The sequence below is a fragment of the Sinocyclocheilus grahami genome, unplaced genomic scaffold (genome assembly GCF_001515645.1).
Source record: "Sinocyclocheilus grahami isolate Dianchi unplaced genomic scaffold, SAMN03320097.WGS_v1.1 scaffold568.1, whole genome shotgun sequence".
NCBI classification, from domain to species: domain Eukaryota; kingdom Metazoa; phylum Chordata; class Actinopteri; order Cypriniformes; family Cyprinidae; genus Sinocyclocheilus; species Sinocyclocheilus grahami.
This window is the reverse complement of record NW_015505747.1, coordinates 203,090-222,958: the sequence shown is the minus strand read 5'-3', so window position 1 is coordinate 222,958 and position 19,869 is coordinate 203,090. Positions and strand designations below refer to the sequence as shown.

The 19,869-nt window shown below is 40.9% G+C and overlaps 1 protein-coding gene and 2 pseudogenes across 3 annotated transcripts in view; all 3 read left to right on the top strand.

Moving 5' to 3' along the window:
* The window catches only part of LOC107556441 (UDP-glucuronosyltransferase 1-5-like), a 24,542-nt gene extending 6,295 nt beyond the window's left edge, over nucleotides 1-18,247 (top strand). For 2 of the 3 annotated variants that reach the window (XM_016239563.1, XM_016239562.1), the window contains exons 2-5: nucleotides 16,636-16,767; nucleotides 16,990-17,077; nucleotides 17,263-17,482; nucleotides 17,834-18,247. In XM_016239563.1, coding sequence (XP_016095049.1) covers nucleotides 16,636-16,767; nucleotides 16,990-17,077; nucleotides 17,263-17,482; nucleotides 17,834-18,113 — 720 coding nt within the window. In that variant the 3' untranslated portion in view covers nucleotides 18,114-18,247. Of the gene's footprint in view, nucleotides 1-77; nucleotides 927-16,635; nucleotides 16,768-16,989; nucleotides 17,078-17,262; nucleotides 17,483-17,833 lie in introns of those variants that run through there. The other variant, XM_016239564.1, reaches the window with a different exon arrangement.
* On the top strand, nucleotides 8,017-9,376 carry LOC107556443 (UDP-glucuronosyltransferase 1-1 pseudogene; annotated as a pseudogene).
* Nucleotides 9,455-11,160, top strand: LOC107556442 (UDP-glucuronosyltransferase 1-5 pseudogene; annotated as a pseudogene).
* Nucleotides 18,248-19,869: the final 1,622 nt, after the last annotated feature.

Below are 19,869 nucleotides of genomic sequence, written 5' to 3'. Positions count from 1 at the left end.
GAGAGAATATATATATATATATATATATATATATATATATATATATATATATATATATATATATATATATATATACCAGTGATAAAATGACTGGACTGTGGTTGCTTCTGGGTCTCTTCTTGGGTTCAGCTGAAGCTGGGAAACTGTTGGTTATACCATCAGATGGCAGTCACTGGTTGGGGATGAAGCCTATTGTGGAGGAGCTGGGGAGGAGAGGAAATCAGGTGGTGGTTGTCATCCCAGAGGCGAGTCTGAGCATGGGTCCTTCAGAGCATACCACCACTCTGACATATCCAGTGAACTACACCAAGGCTGAACTACATAAACTATTGGAAGGCAATTTAACTGAAATTCTGAGTACCGACCTCTCTTCTGACCTGTCCAAGTTCCTGCTTTTCTTTTACCAAATGCACCTTCTTCAAAGGTTCATAATAAGGAACGCAGAGGGTCTGTTCTTTAAAGAGGACTTGATGAAGAAGCTTCAAGACTACAGCTTTGATGCGATTCTCACCGACCCGTTTGAACCTGTTGGGGTTATTGTTAGTGAATATCTCTCCATTCCAGCTATTTATATGCAAATAAACCTTCCTTGTGGTGTCGACGCTCTTGCCAGCCAATGCCCAAGTCCACCCTCTTATGTTCCACAGCGTAATACCCACTTTACAGACAAGATGAATTTGTGGCAGAGGTGTGTCAACCTGGTAAGGACTCTGCTGCAGCCCATGGCTTGTAAATACATGCATACTGAAGCAGATGAGATCGCCTCACGTGTACTTCAGAAACAAACATCAATTATGGAGATCATGAGCCGCGCAGCTCTCTGGTTTATGCGTTTTGACTTTGCCTTTGAATTTCCACGACCATTGATGCCTAACATGGTGATGATTGGAGGAATGTCAACCAAGAAGCCAAAACCATTGTCACAAGTAAGCTCTAATTTGCATGCAAATTACCAGTGCCCGAGTGCCGTAGCTCTCTTTTTCATATGATGTTTCTCAGTCCTTGTCTGTCATTGTCATGGACTGTAAAAAATAGCCAGCAAACCTCAAACCAGCACCAAAACCTATGCCATTTACATTGTTTTGTTTGAATTAATGGCATGTAATGGGCTGAGGTAAACTGTTTGAGTTTTTTCAGACAGAGCAAAAATACACATTCTCTTGAAACATCTCTATCTACAATAATATTAAAACGTCTGTCTATTTCTGGACACTGAGGCAAAGTACAGATTTGTTGAAGGTTGACGCCTCCTCCTTAATATGCTGTTAGTTAACTATTTCCTAACTTGAGCACATGTTACCATGATAGCTGATTAGAAGATCTAGCTGGAGTGGGGCATATTAAATTACACAACGTTTTTTATAACCTTACAGCCCAGTGTTGAGGAAAATATGTTAGTGCAATATAATCACAGTTCTTGCATTTGTTCTAAAATTTAAAAAGTATTAAAATCTTAAATTTATTGTTTCCTCTCTAAAAAAGCTACAGTAGATAAAGGAAACAACTGAGCATCATATTTAAGTCAAGTCAAGTCAAGTCACCTTTATTTATATAGCGCTTTTAACAATACAGATTGTGACAAAGCAACTGAACAGCATTAATTAGGAAAATAGTGTCAATAATGCAAAATGACAATAGTAAACTCTCATTTTTCAGTTAAAGACAGTTCATCATTGAATTCAGTGATGTCAACATCCAGCTCAGTTCAGTTTAAATAATATCTTTGCAATTATGTCAACGATAACGCTGGAAATGAAGTGTCCCCAACTAAGCAAGCCAGAGGCGACAGCGGCAAGGAACCAAAACTCCATCAGTGACAGAATGGAGAAAAAAAACCTTGGGAGAAACCAGGCTCAGTCGGGGGGCCAGTTCTCCTCTGACCAGACGAACCAGCAGTACAGAAAAATCAATATAAGACGTAATAAAACAGACGATGAATAATATTAACAGCAATTATTATATGATGCAATCAAACTTATAGCAAAATGTGGTAGTTCTGTATGTTGTTTCAGGGTTGGCATCATCTGAGGTCCTCTGAGGGGTTGCATCGTGTTCTGGATCCAGACTGAAGCTTGTGTAAAACTTGACGGAGCTCAAACTCAAACCACACGGCAGCAACAAACAGGGACATCCTGTACGTTTGCATTTATATTGGTGAAAATATATGAGACAAATAGATTTGTTTTACTGATTTAAATGTAGGCTGTTTTAATATGTAACTACATACAAAACAAACATCACACACTCTCTGTGGGCTTATTAACGGGTTAAGATAGAACATATTTAAATTAAGATTAAATAGCTATATATAATATTTCCTTATATATGGAATAAAGTAAGAAAAGGTGAATAATAGCTCAGGCTCCTAGTTTTCCCTGCATGAAAATACGTATATTACAAATGTACAGCTGGTTAATAAGAGGTCCAAACTACAAGCACCTACAACAGTAGAAAAGATGCTTCTTGTTTTGAGAAAGGCGCAGCTTGGCTGTGAGTGCCACAGTGTCACGTTTGTCGAGAGTGACTAAAGGTCAGAAAGCCCTTATATGATGATGTTTGGGCATGTTTTATGCGAATTACTTACTTCTGGCATGCAGTTGCTTGTTTAGAATGCTCCTTTAACATTAGAAGGAGGTTAAGAACAAATTCATGTGAACACACGTGTTGTAAATTCGGCAGAAATTTCATGGGAAGTCCTTTTGTGAGTATAAATACAAATAATTAAATAACTATTAGGGAATGAGACCCATTAATTGCTTCAATACCATATTTAGCTGAGCATATCCTACTAGCTGCAGACTTAACCACCCCTTTGAAACCAGTTCTGACTCCTGACTCATTTTAAGATGGTACTTTAAAATGGACAATAGAACTGTGTTCTGCTTGCTTAATCTTCTGCTGCTGTACTTTATACCACTGATAGATTGGCTGGTGTGTGGGTGCTCCTAAGTCTGTATGTCTTTGATTTAGCTCAAGCTGGGAAACTGTTGGTTCTACTATCAGATGGCAGTCACTGGTTAGGGATGAAACCTTTTGTAGAGGAGCTAGGGAGGAGAGGAAACCAGGTGGTGGTTGTCATCCCAGAGGCAAGTGTATGTTTGGGTTCTTAAGAGGCTTTACATGTGCTGTAGCTGGATGTGTATACAGTATATATTTCTTAATTCTTAATCTCTGTCAACAACTTTTAATAAGAACCAGAAAAACATACATTTTCAGTTAGTTGTACAAGAATCTCAAAGATCTATAAATATGGATGAATCCTACTGGTGGCAGATGCTGGACACTACCATACTACTTTTTTGTTTATATGGTAATAGAAGTATGGCATTTTGATTTGACCTTGCACTTGTCTGTGTCAGTGGTGGGATTTCTCACTGATTCTTTCTGCAGGATGCATAGATACGCCAGTAGGTGGCGACAAGTGACTGACTGAATAATGAATTAAATCGATTCAGAACACATTTTCACTCAGAAACGCCAAAGCTGCATGTTTCTCTGAGATGCGCAACTTTTACTGGTAATATTGTGATTAAAATTTACATTGCTCACCATGAATTACATTACTTCAATTACATGAATTAAAGCTCGCAATCGTGCCGTTAGTCTGAATATCAACATGGTGTCACACCCCTGTGGACTGTAGATTGTGGTTTCTCCCTCTGTGTCCTTATTTGGTTGTTCCTGTTCTCATTATTAGTTAATCACCTCATTGTGCTCACCTGTCTGCCCCTCGTTATCCACCCTATATCAGTTCCTGTCCATTGTGTTCCAGTTTGTCAGTTATTGTGAATGTTACCCTGTGCGGGTGCTCCTATTGTGAATTTATTAAAGTGCTCTTGTATCCTGCATCCTCGTCGTCTTGCCTGTTCTCTGGCACAGCAAGACCGTGACAGAATAACTGACCCTACACAAAGGATGGCTAATGAGCTGTGATGGAGAAGGCAGCTGGTTCTGGTCCGTAGAGCGCCGGCCGATTAGAGGTATCGATCGCCGGCTGCTCCGAAGTCGAGATCGCCAGCCGCCGCCGACGCATGCCCGCCGGCCACTGGCCTCTCAGCATTGCTGGACATGGCGCTGCCCCTGGAGTTCACTGCTCCTATCCTTACCCCAGAATTGGCTCTAGAAAGTTTTCCTTCGTCTTCTGAGTCTCAGTCGTCTCCGCTGGTTCCGTCCAGCCCTCCATCGTCTATAGAGCGCCCCCCAGTGCCAGCTCCAGTCCCAAAACTCACTCCAGTGCCAGCTCCTCGAAAGCGCTTTGCTGTGCCTGCTCCTCCAGAGCACTCTCCAGTGCCATCACCACGTAAGCGCTGCCCTGATCCCCAGTTCAGCCCACGGAGGGCTCCTGATCCCCAGTTAAGCCCAGGAAGGGCTCCTGATACCGAATATAGCCCACGGAGGTCTCCGGATCCCCGGTTAAGCCCAGGAAGGTGCTCCTGATCCCCATTTAAGCCCAGGAAGGACTCCTGATCCCCATTTAAGCCCAGGAAGGGCTCCAGATCCCCAGTGAAGCCCTGGAAGGGCTCCAGCCCCAGAGCTCGCTCCAGCGTGTCAGGCGGCGATAATGGACATGGCGCTGCCCCCGGGGTTCTCGGCACCCGTCCTCACCCCAGAAACCACGCTATCACGCTGCTCTGAGCCTCCTTCGCCTCCGCTGGTCCCGTTCAGCTCTATTTCGTCGCCTTTGTCTTCGCTGGTCCTGTCCAGCCCTCAAGTGCCCGCGCCTTCAGAGCGCCCTCAAGTGCCCGCTCCTCCAGAGTGCCCTCAAGTGCTGATACTGCCACCAATCAAGCCACCTTCAAAAGCACGCTCCTTTCAGTCAGTCACTGTCCGATCTACGGTTCACTATACGCTACTCCTTGAATGAAGAAATGAATACTTTTATTTAGCAAGGATGCTTTAAATTGATCAAAAGTGAAGATAAATTCATTTATAATGTTACAAAAGATTTCTATTTCAGATAAATGCTGTTCTTCTGAACTTTCTATTCATCAAAGAAACCTGAAAAAATTCTACTCAGCTGTTTTCAACAACAACAACAACAATAATAATAATAGTAGTAATAATCAGTGGTGGAAAGAGTACTGAAAAAATATACTCAAGTAAAAGTACCATTACCTTCCAAAAAATGTAGTGTGAGTAGAGTAAAAGTACTTGTCCAAAATTTATTAAAGTGTTCTTGTATCCTGCATCCTCGTTGTCCTGCCTGTTCTCTGGCACAGCAAGACCGTGACAGAATAACTGACCCAACACAAATGATGGCTAACGAGCTGTGTAGGAGAATGCAGCTGGTTCTGGTCCGTAGAGCGCCGGCTGATTGGAGGTATCGATCGCTGGCTGCTCTGAAGTCGAGATCGCCGGTCGCCGCCGACGCATGCCTGCGGGCCTCTCAGCGTTGCTGGACATGGCGCTGCCCCTAGAGTTCACTGCTCCTATCCTTACCCCAGAATTGGCTCTAGAAAGTTTTCCTTCGTCTTCTGAGTCTCAGTCGTCTCCGCTGGTTCCGTCCAGCCCTCCATCGTCTATAGAGCGCCCCCCAGTGCCAGCTCCAGTCCCAAAACTCACTCCAGTGCCAGCTCCTCGAAAGCGCTTTGCTGTGCCTGCTCCTCCAGAGCACTCTCCAGTGCCATCACCACGTAAGCGCTGCCCTGATCCCCAGTTCAGCCCACGGAGGGCTCCTGATCCCCAGTTAAGCCCAGGAAGGGCTCCTGATACCGAATATAGCCCACGGAGGTCTCCGGATCCCCGGTTAAGCCCAGGAAGGTGCTCCTGATCCCCATTTAAGCCCAGGAAGGGCTCCAGATCCCCAGTGAAGCCCTGGAAGGGCTCCAGCCCCAGAGCTCGCTCCAGCGTGTCAGGCGGCGATAATGGACATGGCGCTGCCCCCGGGGTTCTCGGCACCCGTCCTCACCCCAGAAACCACGCTATCACGCTGCTCTGAGCCTCCTTCGCCTCCGCTGGTCCCGTTCAGCTCTATTTCGTCGCCTTTGTCTTCGCTGGTCCTGTCCAGCCCTCAAGTGCCCGCTCCTCCAGAGCGCCCTCAAAGCCTCAAATGGCCTCCCGAGGCCCCTGACCCGCCATGGCAACCCGAACTGCCTGCTCCGCCATGGCTCCCTGATCCACCAGGGTGCCCGCCCCCTGTCACACCCCTGTGGACTGTAGATTCTGGTTTCTCCCTCTGTGTCCTTATTTGGATGTTCCTGTTCTCATTATTAGTTAATCACCTCAGTGTGCTCACCTGTCTGCCCCTCGTTATCCACCCTATATCAGTTCCTGTCCATTGTGTTTCTAGTTTGTCAGTTATTGTGAATGTTACCCTGTGCGGGTGCTCCTATTGTGAATTTATTAAAGTGTTCTTGTATCCTGCATCCTCGTCGTCCTGCCTGTTCTCTGGCACAGCAAGACTGTGACACATGGGTGTTATTAGCTATGGCCTCTTTACCACAGCTGAATATGAGCCGTGTTGACATTTAGAACAACAACGACACTCTTGTCTGAGTTCTAAAGTATATAAAAAAAAATAACTACATTCTTTAATGTTTTAAATAAACAAGGACAACAACCTAAATGGGAGATTTTAGTAAAACTAATTAGAACCGCTGAATTTATAAGGTCTTAGAGTATTTGTAGTAAGCATTAGAAAAATATGATGACATTACATAATATTTGTATGACAAATATCCAGAGTGAAAAGAGACATTTAATTTGATGTTAGGGTGTGTATGCATTCTATACTGCTAGCTAGGATCTCTGAGTATTCATGACGACCTTTAAAAGTACATTTTAGGAGAATGATCTAAAGCCGTTGGTAAATATCCACCTGCATCATGAAAGTGCTTTGTCAGATTGTAGGTATTTTAATTATAAAAGAATGATTGAGTAGCAAACAGGTCATCATGTGTAAAAGCATCTTTCAGCACTTTTTCACTCTGAGTTGTGTGCTTTTGGCCGCTAAGCCCCTCATGCCACAGACCTCCCCTATGTGAAAGTTCATGAATTTGCATGACTGTCTTGTGTTCTTATGTGTATAGGGAGGAGCTGGGAATAATCACTGAATTTGCACGAGATGTGAGGTAATCCTACTACTGCCAATCCATAGTGATTTGCAGAATTGTTTTGAGAGTAGCATGCCACTATTTATGTAAAAAGGTAAAGATAAAAGCAATAACTGTAGCCTCTAACAAACTCTTCACTTATGAAAACAAAAGAAAAGGAATAATGTATGGTTTTATAAACATTTGTGAGGAAAAACAACCATTGGAAAATATAGGTAATACTTGGTTTTGTTTGTTAACATTACATAATTTACTTATTTTTATTAATTTGATTGGATCGGCTGGTCATTGTCGTTTGCTATTGCCGTGATCTTATGTGAGAGACAGGTTGTCCCACCCTCATGCCAGTAAACACGTCATTAGAGATAAATTGTTTATAGTAAATATACTGAAATATTTAATAAAAAATAAGAACCGTCAAGTTTGATTTCATGATGAATTCAAATAGTTTAGATCAATCTACATGCAGAAAAAAATAAACAGAATATCATATCATAAAGACGACCCCTGCAGACCCTCGTGACTGTGTATAAAGGTCAAAAGTCTCTTGAAATATCAGATAAGCTGACCTTTTTATGATAAGACAAAGTTAGTTTGGTTCATGTGGTGCAACTACCCAAAAGCATGATTAATCTGTTACAGACATTTGGTCTTATTTACCTTTGAATGAACAAAGTAATCTCTAATAAGTCCTTTGAAAGTTGTTATATGCTAGTACTTTCCTGAAATCATTAACCCAGAGTTGCATTTAACCCACTTTTGAGACTTTAATCTGCAGTGCAGTGGCATCATGACAGAGCATAAAAGTCTGCGTTCATTCGATGTGCTGTACACACATGCTGCCAGTGACCTATCAAAACCCACTCCCCTTTTGTCTAGTTTTGAGGTCCCTCCTCTTTTGAAAACATCCCCAATCCTCTTAAATGTGTTGTATTTCTGCTGGAGCTGTACGAATATTACAAAGATGGTGAGAGCACTAACTGTTCCCGCTCTGGGTCTTCTAGCTTTGCTATGCTTGTTCTCCTCGGAGCCCGTGCAGGCTGGGAAGGTACTTGTCATGCCAGTGGATGGCAGCCACTGGTTGAGCATGAAGATCTTGGTGGAAGAGCTTTCTCAGAGGGGTCATGAGATGGTGGTCCTGGTTCCTGAAACCAGTATTCTGATTGGGAAGTCTGGTAATTACACCACTAAATCTTTTCGTGTGCCTTACACCCTTGCTGAACTAAATGCTATCTTGGACCACATAAGGAAGAATGCACTTGAGAAGCCGCCGCAGTTGACTGACATCATTGTAAATCTGGGGACCCTGATGCAGTTCACAGATATGCAGGTGAAAGCCTGTGAAGGGCTGCTGTATGACAAGTCCTTGATGAAGAGTCTTAGAGAAACAGGATTTGATGTTTTGCTCACTGATCCTTTCCTGCCCTGTGGCACCATCATTGCCGATTCCTTCTCACTCCCTGCCGTTTACTTCTTGCATGGACTTCCCTGTCGGCTTGATGAGGCAGCTGCCCAGTGTCCCTCACCTCCATCTTTTGTCCCTCGCTTCTTCACTGGTTTCTCAGATAAGATGACTTTTCCTCAGAGAGTAAGAAACATGCTTATGACAGTTTTCGAAAAGTACGTATGCCACAAACTTTTTGCCAGCTTTGGTGAACTGGCCAGTAGATATCTGCAGAAAGACACAACGTACAAAGAGCTATTAAGTCACGGTGCAGTCTGGCTTCTAAGATACGACTTTACCTTCGAGTATCCCAAACCCCAAATGCCAAATATGGTCCAAATAGGGGGCATCAACTGTGCTAAGAAGGGTCCACTGACAAAGGTAAGATGTTAATGAACAGTCATTCTCAGTTGTTCTATGTTGTCTGGTGCACAAAATGCAAATCTTTCACATTGGCACGTACATTTTACATATGTGTAATGCACTTACTGATAACACTTTACTGTCAATGCAAATAATAACAATAATAACACTTTTAATAATAAACCATTGAATTCCTACATCAGCACTATTGCATTTTCATGGAGTCAGATCAGAAAGATTGTTTATATTCTGTGAAAATTCATCAATGCAGGTTTTTCAGGGTTTTAGATCATGTATGCAGAAGGCTATTTTGACATGATTGAAATAACTTTGAAAGAGCATTTTTAATGTTTACTGTCCCTGGCATTTTACATCACACAATGTTCAGTGTCAGGACAACCAAGATCTAATTTAGAATACTCCAAATTCACTGGGACAAGCATAAGAACAAAATCATAAATGTACACGTGTTAATTGGGAAGAAACGTTCCATGGGAAGTTCTCCTTTGTGCATAAACATAAATAATCCACAAACATTTATTAGTGATTGAGATGCATATATTGCTTCAGTGCCATAGGACTGAGCACATCCTTCTATCTGTAAATATCGCCACCCTTTTGAACCTTGTCCCGACTCATTTTAAGATGGTACTTTAACCTGTGTGGTTACACTGCATGAGTGTTTTTCTTCCTTGATCTCTTTCAACTGCCACTGTCCTTCACACCACTGATAAAATGGCTAGCTTGTGGTTGCTCTTGGGTCTCTTACTTTCTAGTTCAGCTGAAGCTGGGAAACTGTTGGTTATACCATCAGATGGCAGTCACTGGTTGGGGATGAAGCCTATTGTGGAGGAGCTGGGGAGGAGAGGAAACCAGGTGGTGGTTGTCATCCCAGAGGCAAGTCTGAGCATGGGTCCTTCAGAGCATACCACCACTTTGACATATCCAGTGAACTACACCAAGGCTGAATTAAAAGCGAGCATAGCAGATGAATTCAACACCATTCTGAGCATTGATATCTCTACAGACCTGACCAAGTTTTAGGCGTTCATCATCTCACTGGATGTTCTGCAGATGTTTATATTGAGGAATACAGAGGGTCTGCTCTTCAACAAGGACTTGATGAAGAAACTGCAAGAGTACAACTTTGATGCGATTCTCACAGATCCATTTGAGCCTGTTGGAGCTATAGCTGGTGAATATCTCTCCATTCCAGCTGTTTATATGCTAATAAACCATCCTTGTGGTGTCGATACTCTTTCCAGTCAATGTCCAGCTCCAGCTTCTTATGTTCCACAAGCTTTTACTCATTTTACTGACCGCATGAATCTTTGGCAAAGAAGTGTGAATCTGGTAAGGACTCTGCTCCAGCCCATGGCTTGTGAACGCATGTTTGCTCGTGCAGATGAGATCGCCTCACATGTACTTAAGAGAAAAGCATCGATGGTGGAGATCATGAGCCATGCAGCTCTCTGGTTTTTGCGTTTCGACTTTGCTGTAGAATTCCCACGTCCAGTGATGCCTAACATGGTGATGATTGGAGCAACAGTTAGCCAGAAACCCAAACCTCTGTCACAAGTGAGTCATTATTGTTCAGTTCTTAATAGGAATATACTAGTAAGTGCTGTATGTGTGGATGTAATTTGATTAAAAAAACAACAACTTGTTTTGTTTAATCTCTGTAGTTATCCTGAAATAGAAAATAACCAGCGACATGTAAATTTCCAGTATGACTGATGTTGTGTTCGGCATGTGACAGAGAGTTCTTGAAATGTGTGTGCGTGCATGAGTTGCACGCGGCAGACAGAAAGTGAATAAAGGAAAAAGAAGCATCCGTTCAAGTTCCCGTGTAGAACTGAGTTGGTTAGCATTCCATCAGTGTAAACACAACATTGGCAACGAGGATGGCTTAATGGCTCGTAAACGGCTGCAGCGTCCAGGTGAGTCCATGCAAAACTATGTAACTAATCTGCGAGACATGGCACGCTCATGCAATTATGGGACTCTTCCAGATCAGATCGTCCGTGATCAGTTTATTGAAGGGATATTGTGTGACAAGACTCAGGAGAAACTGTTGCTGGAACCCGACGAATTAACACTAGATAAAGGCGTAGAAATTGCGCTTACAGGTGAAGGCAGCCACTAATTGCTCCTCGCTTCTCGCTGATGCGCGCCCCCTGGTGGATGCACCCACACAGCAAATGCGATCTGTCTGTCTCACACACCACGGTCCATTTCCTTGACCATGGCCATGGATGGAGTTCCTCCTCATCAGCGCTTACTATTTGTCATCTGTCCCGAACTTAGGCCACAAACTTTTTGCCAGCTTTGGTGAACTGGCCAGTAGATATCTGCAGAAGGACACTACATACAAAGAGCAATTAAGTCACGGTGCAGTCTGGCTTCTAAGGTACGAATTTACCTTCGAGTATCCCAAACCCCAAATGCCGAACATGGTCCAAATAGGGGGCAGCAACTGTGCTAAGAAGGGTCCACTGACAAAGGTAAGATGTTAATGAACAGTCATTCTCAGTTGTTCTATGTTGTCTGGTGCACAAAATGCAAATCTTTCACATTGGCACGTACATTTTACATATGTGTAATGCACTTACTGATAAGCCTTTACTGTTAATGCAAATAATAACAATAATAAAACTTTTAATAATAAACCATTGTAAGAAAAAGTGAAGACGTCGAAGATCTTGATGAAGAATAACTTTTATTACAGAATAGTAGTGACAAAGTACATGTAGTACCTTGGGTTCAACGGAGTCAGACTGAACCCCGAACATCCTAAGCTCAATCATTTTATACTGTCTTACGTTCAACTTCCCGCTCAACATGTAAATTAAGTTTCGTTTTAAATGTAAATTGCGGATGACAATGAAAGTGATAGCCTTCCGTTCCCACATCTTCGGTAGACTCAAGTGGGAACAACCAAATGTTAAGGTGATAAGATTAAACAGAATCCATAGCGGTTCTTTTATGTACCCTTTTTGTCAGCAGATGGTTCTTGACGGCCTGCTGCTGCTCCCACGCTATAAGTGACAAATTATCGCTCCGGAGGTACTATTTACATATGATTAAGATCGGAAAGAACTATCTATATGATAATTAAGCTCTTTGTAGGGAAAGGAGCATAGTTTAATACACAATTTGGAGTGGAAGTTAGGTTGAGGCAGACTATAATTTCTTACACCATGGAATTCCTACATCAGCACTATTGCATTTTCATGGAGTCAGTAAGCACTCCTCATCAGCACTTAGTATTTGTCATCTACGATCTCCATTCCAAATGGCCTGAGGTAGTACCGGCAGGGACAGTTACAGACTAATCACAGATTATCACGCAGATACTGGACAGTCTCTTTGCTCGTTGGGGTATGCTCCATGCCATAACAACTGAAAACGGGCCCCAGTTAATTTCTGCAGAATTCTCCAACTTCCTCAGCAATAAGGGAATTCAGCATATTCGTGTCGCACTCTACCATCCCCAGGCAAACGGTGGGGTGGAAAGGTTTAATCAGAGCCTTAAGAATGGAATTCGGGCGCATCTGGTCCAGGGGTACTCATTTCAAATGGCACTTAATCAAACCTTTTTGCACTACAGGGCTAGCCAGCACAGCACCACTCAAGCTTCACCTGCTCTGCTCATGCTTGGCCAGGAGATGGAATTGCCCCTAGACAGGCTCAGAGCACAGGGCTTGTCCGTAACTACAAACCAGGGGCGAATGAAGGATAACTTCGATAAGAGATACAAGGTCAGGCATACTGACATCAAGGTACTGGACTGGGTGAGAGTCCGCAGACCTCACCATAGCAGTAAAATGGCATCGTTTTGGTCTGAACCTCACCAAGTGGTCCGTCAGCTAGGATCCACCACATTTCTGTTAAGTGACGGCTCGCGCTGGCATGCTAGTAGATTGCAGAAAGTGCCCATCCCTCTTACAGCAACAAAAGGGCCGTGGGCAACGGAGCCCAATGCAGGAGCAGCACAAGGAGTCAATTCCCCAGTCCCACAATCAGAACCAGTGCAGGTATGGTCATACCAGGCACCTCAAGATTTCCAGCTCGGGGAGCCCTCCCAACAGCCAGGACCTGACCTGCCACCACTCCTGTCAGCAGATGGCCCTCACCCTTCTCAGCCATTGCTTGATGTTATCCAAAATGACCAGGAAATGCCCCAGCAGCTGACTTTGGGAGGTAGACCAGTCCGGGCAAGGGCTCGTCCTACCTACCTGGAAGATTATATCACAGACTTTCATGCATAGGTGTTATATGTTTTTCTCTCTTATGGTTTGAGGGCCACATTGAAACTTGTTTCATTAAGTTCATCAAGTTCTAGGGGGGGGGGGGTGTTGTGTTCAGCATGTGACAGAGAGTTCTTGAAATGCGTGCGCGTGCATGAGTTGAGTGTAGAACTGGGTTTTTTAGCATTCCGTCAGTTTAAACGCAACAACTGGATAAGCAAGGTTATCAAAAAAAATAAAAAATAAATTTTATATATATATATATATATATCTGTGAAGAACACATAAAAGACTCTTAAAGATCTACAAGTATGGGCAGAGAAGCTGTTGCTGATGCCTACAGATGGCAGATGCTGGACCCTATACTACTCTTACTTATTCTGCTGGCATATTATATAGCAGAAATAGTAAGAGTAGTATGGTTTAGATTTTTTAGCAATTTAGTCCAAAAGCACTGAGACGCTTCACTTTTGTCACGTTTTCATTTTCTGTTTGTCTGTATTTGTCAGTCTGTGCATTAATGGTGGGGATTTTCCATGAATCTTTCTGCAGATTGCATAGATGCACCAGTAGGTGACACTCAAGTATACTGTGTATATAAAAAGCCACATTCTTTCATCTTTCATACAGACAGACAGTGAGAGAAAACCTATTTGGCGTGAACCAGTTTTAGTACCAAACTAATTAGACCATTAGCTGAATTCATAAGGGCTTACAGTGTTTGTAGTAATCTCTTGACATTATTAGTAATTTGTGGCTTTGACTGTTGTTATTGTTGATGACAATGATAAATATGATGGCATTAAATTTGAATTCAGTGTGCATAGAATTTTTTAATAACCAGATGTTAAGTATGGTATGGATGCATTCTGAATCTGTACTTTATGATAGCAAGTATCTCTGGGTATTCATGACAACACTCAAAAGTACAATTCATTTGTTGGAGCCACTGGTAAATATCTGACGGTTTCCACCTGCATCATGAAAGTGTGAAGACATATTATTTTAATACAGTTATTTTAACTGTATGCCGGATCATCTTAGACTCTCAAACACATTTCTTTGGTGGTGAGAGCACTGACTGTTCCCGCTCTGGGGCTTCTAGCTTTGCTACGCTTGTTCTCCTCGGGGTCCGTGCCGGCTGGGAAGGTACTTGTCATGCCAGTGGATGGCAGCTACTGGTTGAGCATGAAGATCCTGGTGGAAGAGCATTCTCATAGGGGTCATGAGATGGTGGTCCTGGTCCCTGAAACCAGTGTTCTGATTGGGAAGTCTGCTAATTACACCACTAAATATTTTCGTGTGCCCAACACCCATGCTGATCTGAAGGCCAACTTGGACAACATAAGAGAAGAATGCATTTGAGAAGCCTCCAAAATTGACTGATATTGTTGAGAATTTAGGGAACCTGATTCAGTTCTTGAATATGCATGTGACAGCCTGTGAAGGGCTGCTGTATGACAAGACCCTGATGAAGAGTTTTAGAGAAACAGGATTTGATGTTTTGCTCACTGATCCTTTCCTGCCCTGTGGCACCATCATTGCCGATTCCTTCTCACTCCCTGCCATTTACTTCCTGCATATGATTCCCTGTCTGCTTGATGTGGAAGCCACCCAGTGTCCCTCACCTCTGTCTTTTGTCCCGCGCTTCTTCATTGGTTACACAGATAAGATGACTTTCCCTCAAAGAATAGAAAGCACGCTTATGGCAGTTTTTGATGTTTTCCTATGCCGCAAACTGTTTGCTAGAACTGATGAACTGGCCAGTAGATATCTGCAGAAGGACACTACATACAAAGAGCAATTAAGTCACGGTGCAGTCTGGCTTCTAAGGTACGAATTTACCTTTGAGTATCCCAAACCCCAAATGCCAAATATGGTCCAAATAGGGGGCATCAACTGTGCTAAGAAGGGCCCACTGACAAAGGTAAGATGCAAATTCATCAGTGTAAAACTTTGAGCAGTTTTTAGGCCATGTTTGCAGTAGGCTATTTAGATACTAAATAAGATATTATTCAATACATTTTCTAACGCTGGCTGGGCTGTACCTATGTATAAACATGAGACCAGGCTGAACAACTAGAGTGGACTATACTCTACCCACTATGTAATCCATGCGCAAAGCCTGGCTGGTTAGATCCGTTGGTCAAATTAGAAGATGTTGGTCCAGGCTGATGCCATGAATTTATGAGCAGTAATATTAGAACACATGATGTTCTATGTACTTTGAAAGAGACTGGTTGCATCACATGATGTTTATTAAACAGTTACAGTTATGCAGAGATTGTCTGTAAGGACATTGTTGAAGAGTGCCAACCTACACAATCATGAACTATGTTTAAATATCAAATTGCAATCCACGACGGTCATAAACTGTACTTCTGAAGATGTGTATAATTCCATTAAACATAACTCTCAGAGAGCCAGTTTAGGAGTTTAGATGTTGTGCGTGATTTTCTAAACCAGCATGAATTTAATTACAGGCAATGTTTTTTTTTATGCTTTCGACTTTGACCACTATAATCTTTAAGAGGAAGTAGCTATGTTTCCATCCAAAGATGTGAATTTAACTTCCAAAAAACTGGAATAGCGCATAAAACATTTGCGAATAAAGCACCGTTTCCAACGAGAACAAAATCGTCACTTCCTGATAAACTGGCAATAAATATCTCTAAGAAAACTAGGAGAAACCACTGAATATAATAATTTTCAAATGTAATAAATTACTTGCGCTTCAGAGAGAGCAGAGTACGTAACACAATAAATGCGGTCATTGCTTTTAGAGGTGGATGCCTGCTGTTTGGGAACGCAGTCATGTAAGACAGTAATTATACAGAAATACTTTGATGACAGACTTTGCTCAGGCATTTCCGAACGACCAAAACAACATATAGATGCTGTGAACAAGATCAGGCCGCTGTTTGTCAAATTATCCCGTCTCATGGCGCAAAGTCACATGACTTTTTCAATGTGCATGGTGGAATTTATTCGGTAAATGTGTTTCCATCGTAGTTTATGTGCATTTTTTCTCATTGGATAAAAAGTTTATCCTATTCAGTTGTGCGCATACGTTTTTTTAATGCGCATTTTTAGAATTTATGCGCATCTTGGTGTTTCCATCCAGCGTTTTTTTTAATGCGATAATCCAAAATGCGCATAAAAAAAGGTGGATGGAAACAATGAGGTGCCCCTTAGTGTTTACAGTATGAAACACTAGGGGAAAGAAGACGCTTTTTGTATGGATGTGCACTGTTGAGTAAGCAAACAGAGTAAATTCTTATTTTACCAAGAGGTAGATCTGTTTATATGTTAATAACTAAAACACTTGAACTCAGAGTGTTAGGTCAAATAATAAAATTGCTAATTGTTGCAGTAGCCTATGCTGCTTTTCAAAGTTTGAACATACAAGTTCATGTGGATATCTGTGAGCAAAACAAAAGAAGGGGAGTTTACAGTGAAAGCTTGCTCCACTGTGTCCTTAGAACATGAAGCCGGTGTTCAGTGCTGACATCTGTTCTCTGTGCAGGAGCTGGAGGAGTTTGTGAACGGTTCTGGAGAGCATGGGTTTGTGGTCTTCACTCTGGGCTCCATGGTGTCACAGTTACCCGAGGCTAAAGCCAGAGAGTTATTTGAGGCATTCAGGCAGATACCTCAGAGGGTAAGTGAGGATAGACTTAAACATAAATCAATAAAAGACTACTTTTAAACGCTTAAATGCAAATTTAAACTCACATTTAAGGACATTTTTGGGTCAAAGTAAGGCCAGGCATATATTTGTGAAACAAAATAATGTTATACAAAATAATGCATGTCATCTGTCATATGTTAAGGATTACATGGCTGCATATTATTAACCTTCATGATTCTCTTTGATTGGTAGGTGCTATGGAGGCACACTGGACCAGTCCCTGAAAATGCTCCAAAGAATGTCAAACTGATGAAGTGGCTGCCACAAAATGATCTCTTGGGTATGTTTATATTTTCCTTTGACCCTCTAACCCTCCTGTAAGACATTTTATTCATAGAAATTAGCTTTTTTGGCATCGCTGAGTATGCAGAGAGTACATGATGTTTGAATTATCATGCCATATTATAATTGACTTCATCACGTCAACTGCTAACACACTATTACACTGAATGTGTTTTCCTTTAGGCCATCCTAAGGTTAAGGCTTTCATTACACATGGTGGATCACATGGAATCTATGAAGGAATCTGTAATGGGGTGCCAATGGTGATGCTTCCTCTGTTTGGCGACCAAGGGGATAACGTTCAGCGCTTAGTGTCTCGAGGAGTTGCAGAAGCGCTGAGTATCCATGATCTGACCGCAGAAAAACTGCTGGTTGCATTGAGAAAGGTCATCAATGACAAAAGGTAAACATAATCACGATTAGCCTGTGCATGAAATCAGTTTATGCACTGATGCAATTGTTTATATTCATGGCACATTTATTATTGAACTCAAAGTGGAATATTAGTCCTTATTTAGAGTATTGCACTGTAAAAACGACCCTTTTTTTAGTCTCTCTACTTCAAAATTTCACATTCAATTTAATTTTGCTTTTGTAATTAATTATTTGTGAAATTTACTAGCATTTTCTGAGTGAAAATTGTTTCAAAGCATACCACACACCAAAATGTTTTCAGTGTAGATTATTGTAAGGACTGCAGTAGTTTTGTATACAACAAAATCTAAACATACTTCCTCCATCTTTGACTCAACAGCTACAAGGAGAAGATAACAGAGCTTTCAGCTATTCATAGGGACCGTCCCATTGAGCCTTTGGACCTGGCTGTGTTCTGGACTGAGTTTGTTATGAGACACAAAGGGGCAGCACATCTCAGACCTGCAGCCCACGAGCTGAACTGGATTCAGTATCATTCTCTGGATGTCATTGGCTTTCTCCTTCTCATTCTAGTGACTGTTATTTTTGTGACTGTCAAAAGCTGCATGTTCTGTTTCAGGAAGTGCTTCAAGAAAACGCAGAAAAAGAAGAAGGAATAGATATATTAAGTCATAATTTTGCAATGTCTGTTTTTGTGGGATGATTGTATAGAGACTTGTTTAATCTGTGTTTTTATAACATGAATACCTCCATAACCTGGATCAGTGACTTGAATAAAGCATCACAAAACCTACTCACAAATGTTATTTTTTGGTTACTGTTATTTCAAATCATTATAAACAAAGTCATGAAAAGATTGTAAAAAAAAGTTACACAGTATTTTAACTAATTCTTGAAGACAACTTTGATCATTAATCTTTTTGCTTGGTTATCCCTAAAGTTAAGATCATTAGTTTAGATAACATGACATAATGGTGCTTTGCAAGTTGGTCTGAAGTTTACTTAGCAAGTTAAAACAAGGATAATAATATTATTGCTGCAAATCCTCATTCAGAGAAGCAAAATGACCAGGGTTATTGCAACACTAAGTTTTATAGCTTTTGACATGGAGTATGTGTAATATCAATTATTTTTGCTTTCTGTAAATAAAATTAATTCTACAGCTGAAAATTCAGATAAATTCACCTTTGCCATCACAGTATAAATAAAAAAATAGTGGTTTTACTTAATTTTTTATCAAATAAATGCAGCCTTGGTGTGCATAAGATACTTCTTTAAAACATTACCAGTGTTTGGAAGGTTACTTTGGAAATGTAATAGGTTACAGATTACAAGTTACCCTATTTTAAATGTAATAAGTAGTGTAACTATTTCAATTAATAAAGTAATGTAACTAATTACATTTGATTACTTTTCTAAATTTCTAATTAATGTTTTCAACTGTCAATCATTTTGAAACATTTAAAGCAGGCAGGTTAACCTTACAGTAGTAGGGTACAATGGGGCTAAAGGCACACCTTAAGAAAAATGTGCTATTCACTGCGCCCAAAATATATAATTGCAGAAAAAAATATACGTTTGTATTGAATATTAATGGAGCAACAGATGATTTTGTGTGAAAATAGATCATTCAAGTTGTTTATTTTGTTTAAAAATCGTATTAATGTATGAGGTGACAAGGGGGGGGCATTTTACCCCACACACGGTGTAAAAGGCACACGGTATTGATACAAATACTTCAGCTAAAATAGTTTTTTTTTTTTTTTAAATAAAGTCTAAGTTAATACTAGTTCAAAACAATCACTTTATAATTTTTTTTTACTATTTTTTGCTTATTTTGAAAAATAAAAGAATACATTTTTGTTCAATAAATATACTGTCATTAAAATATGTTAATATAAAAAAATATATTTTTAAAATACAGAAACAAAATAATTTTAATAAGGAAAAATTATGAAAACATTGAAGGACATCCAGTAATAATTGAATATATATTTACAGCAGTAACAACAAATTATATTTTATGATATGATTAATATCATGTTTTTAAATATGATGGTTTCATTCTAAACATGGTGATTATCTCTAATATGGACACCCAACATAATATATTATATTAATCATTTGAATCTAACCATGTCATGTCAACAAATGGAAAAGTCAGCCATCTATTAATTATCATGTTAATTACTGTGCCTTTTAGCCATGACAGCAGGGGCGCTTTTTACCCCAAATGCCATACTTTTACATATTCTTTCGTTATTTAAAAACTGTTGCTTTATCTTAAACAAAACTGAAAATTGTTAAGAAGACCTTTGTCTCAAAATATTTGCATTAATTTTTGCAAATCTAATTTGCAACTTAAATCTACAACCTTTAGCCCCGTTGTACCCCTCAACAGGAGGTTCGCCAGAT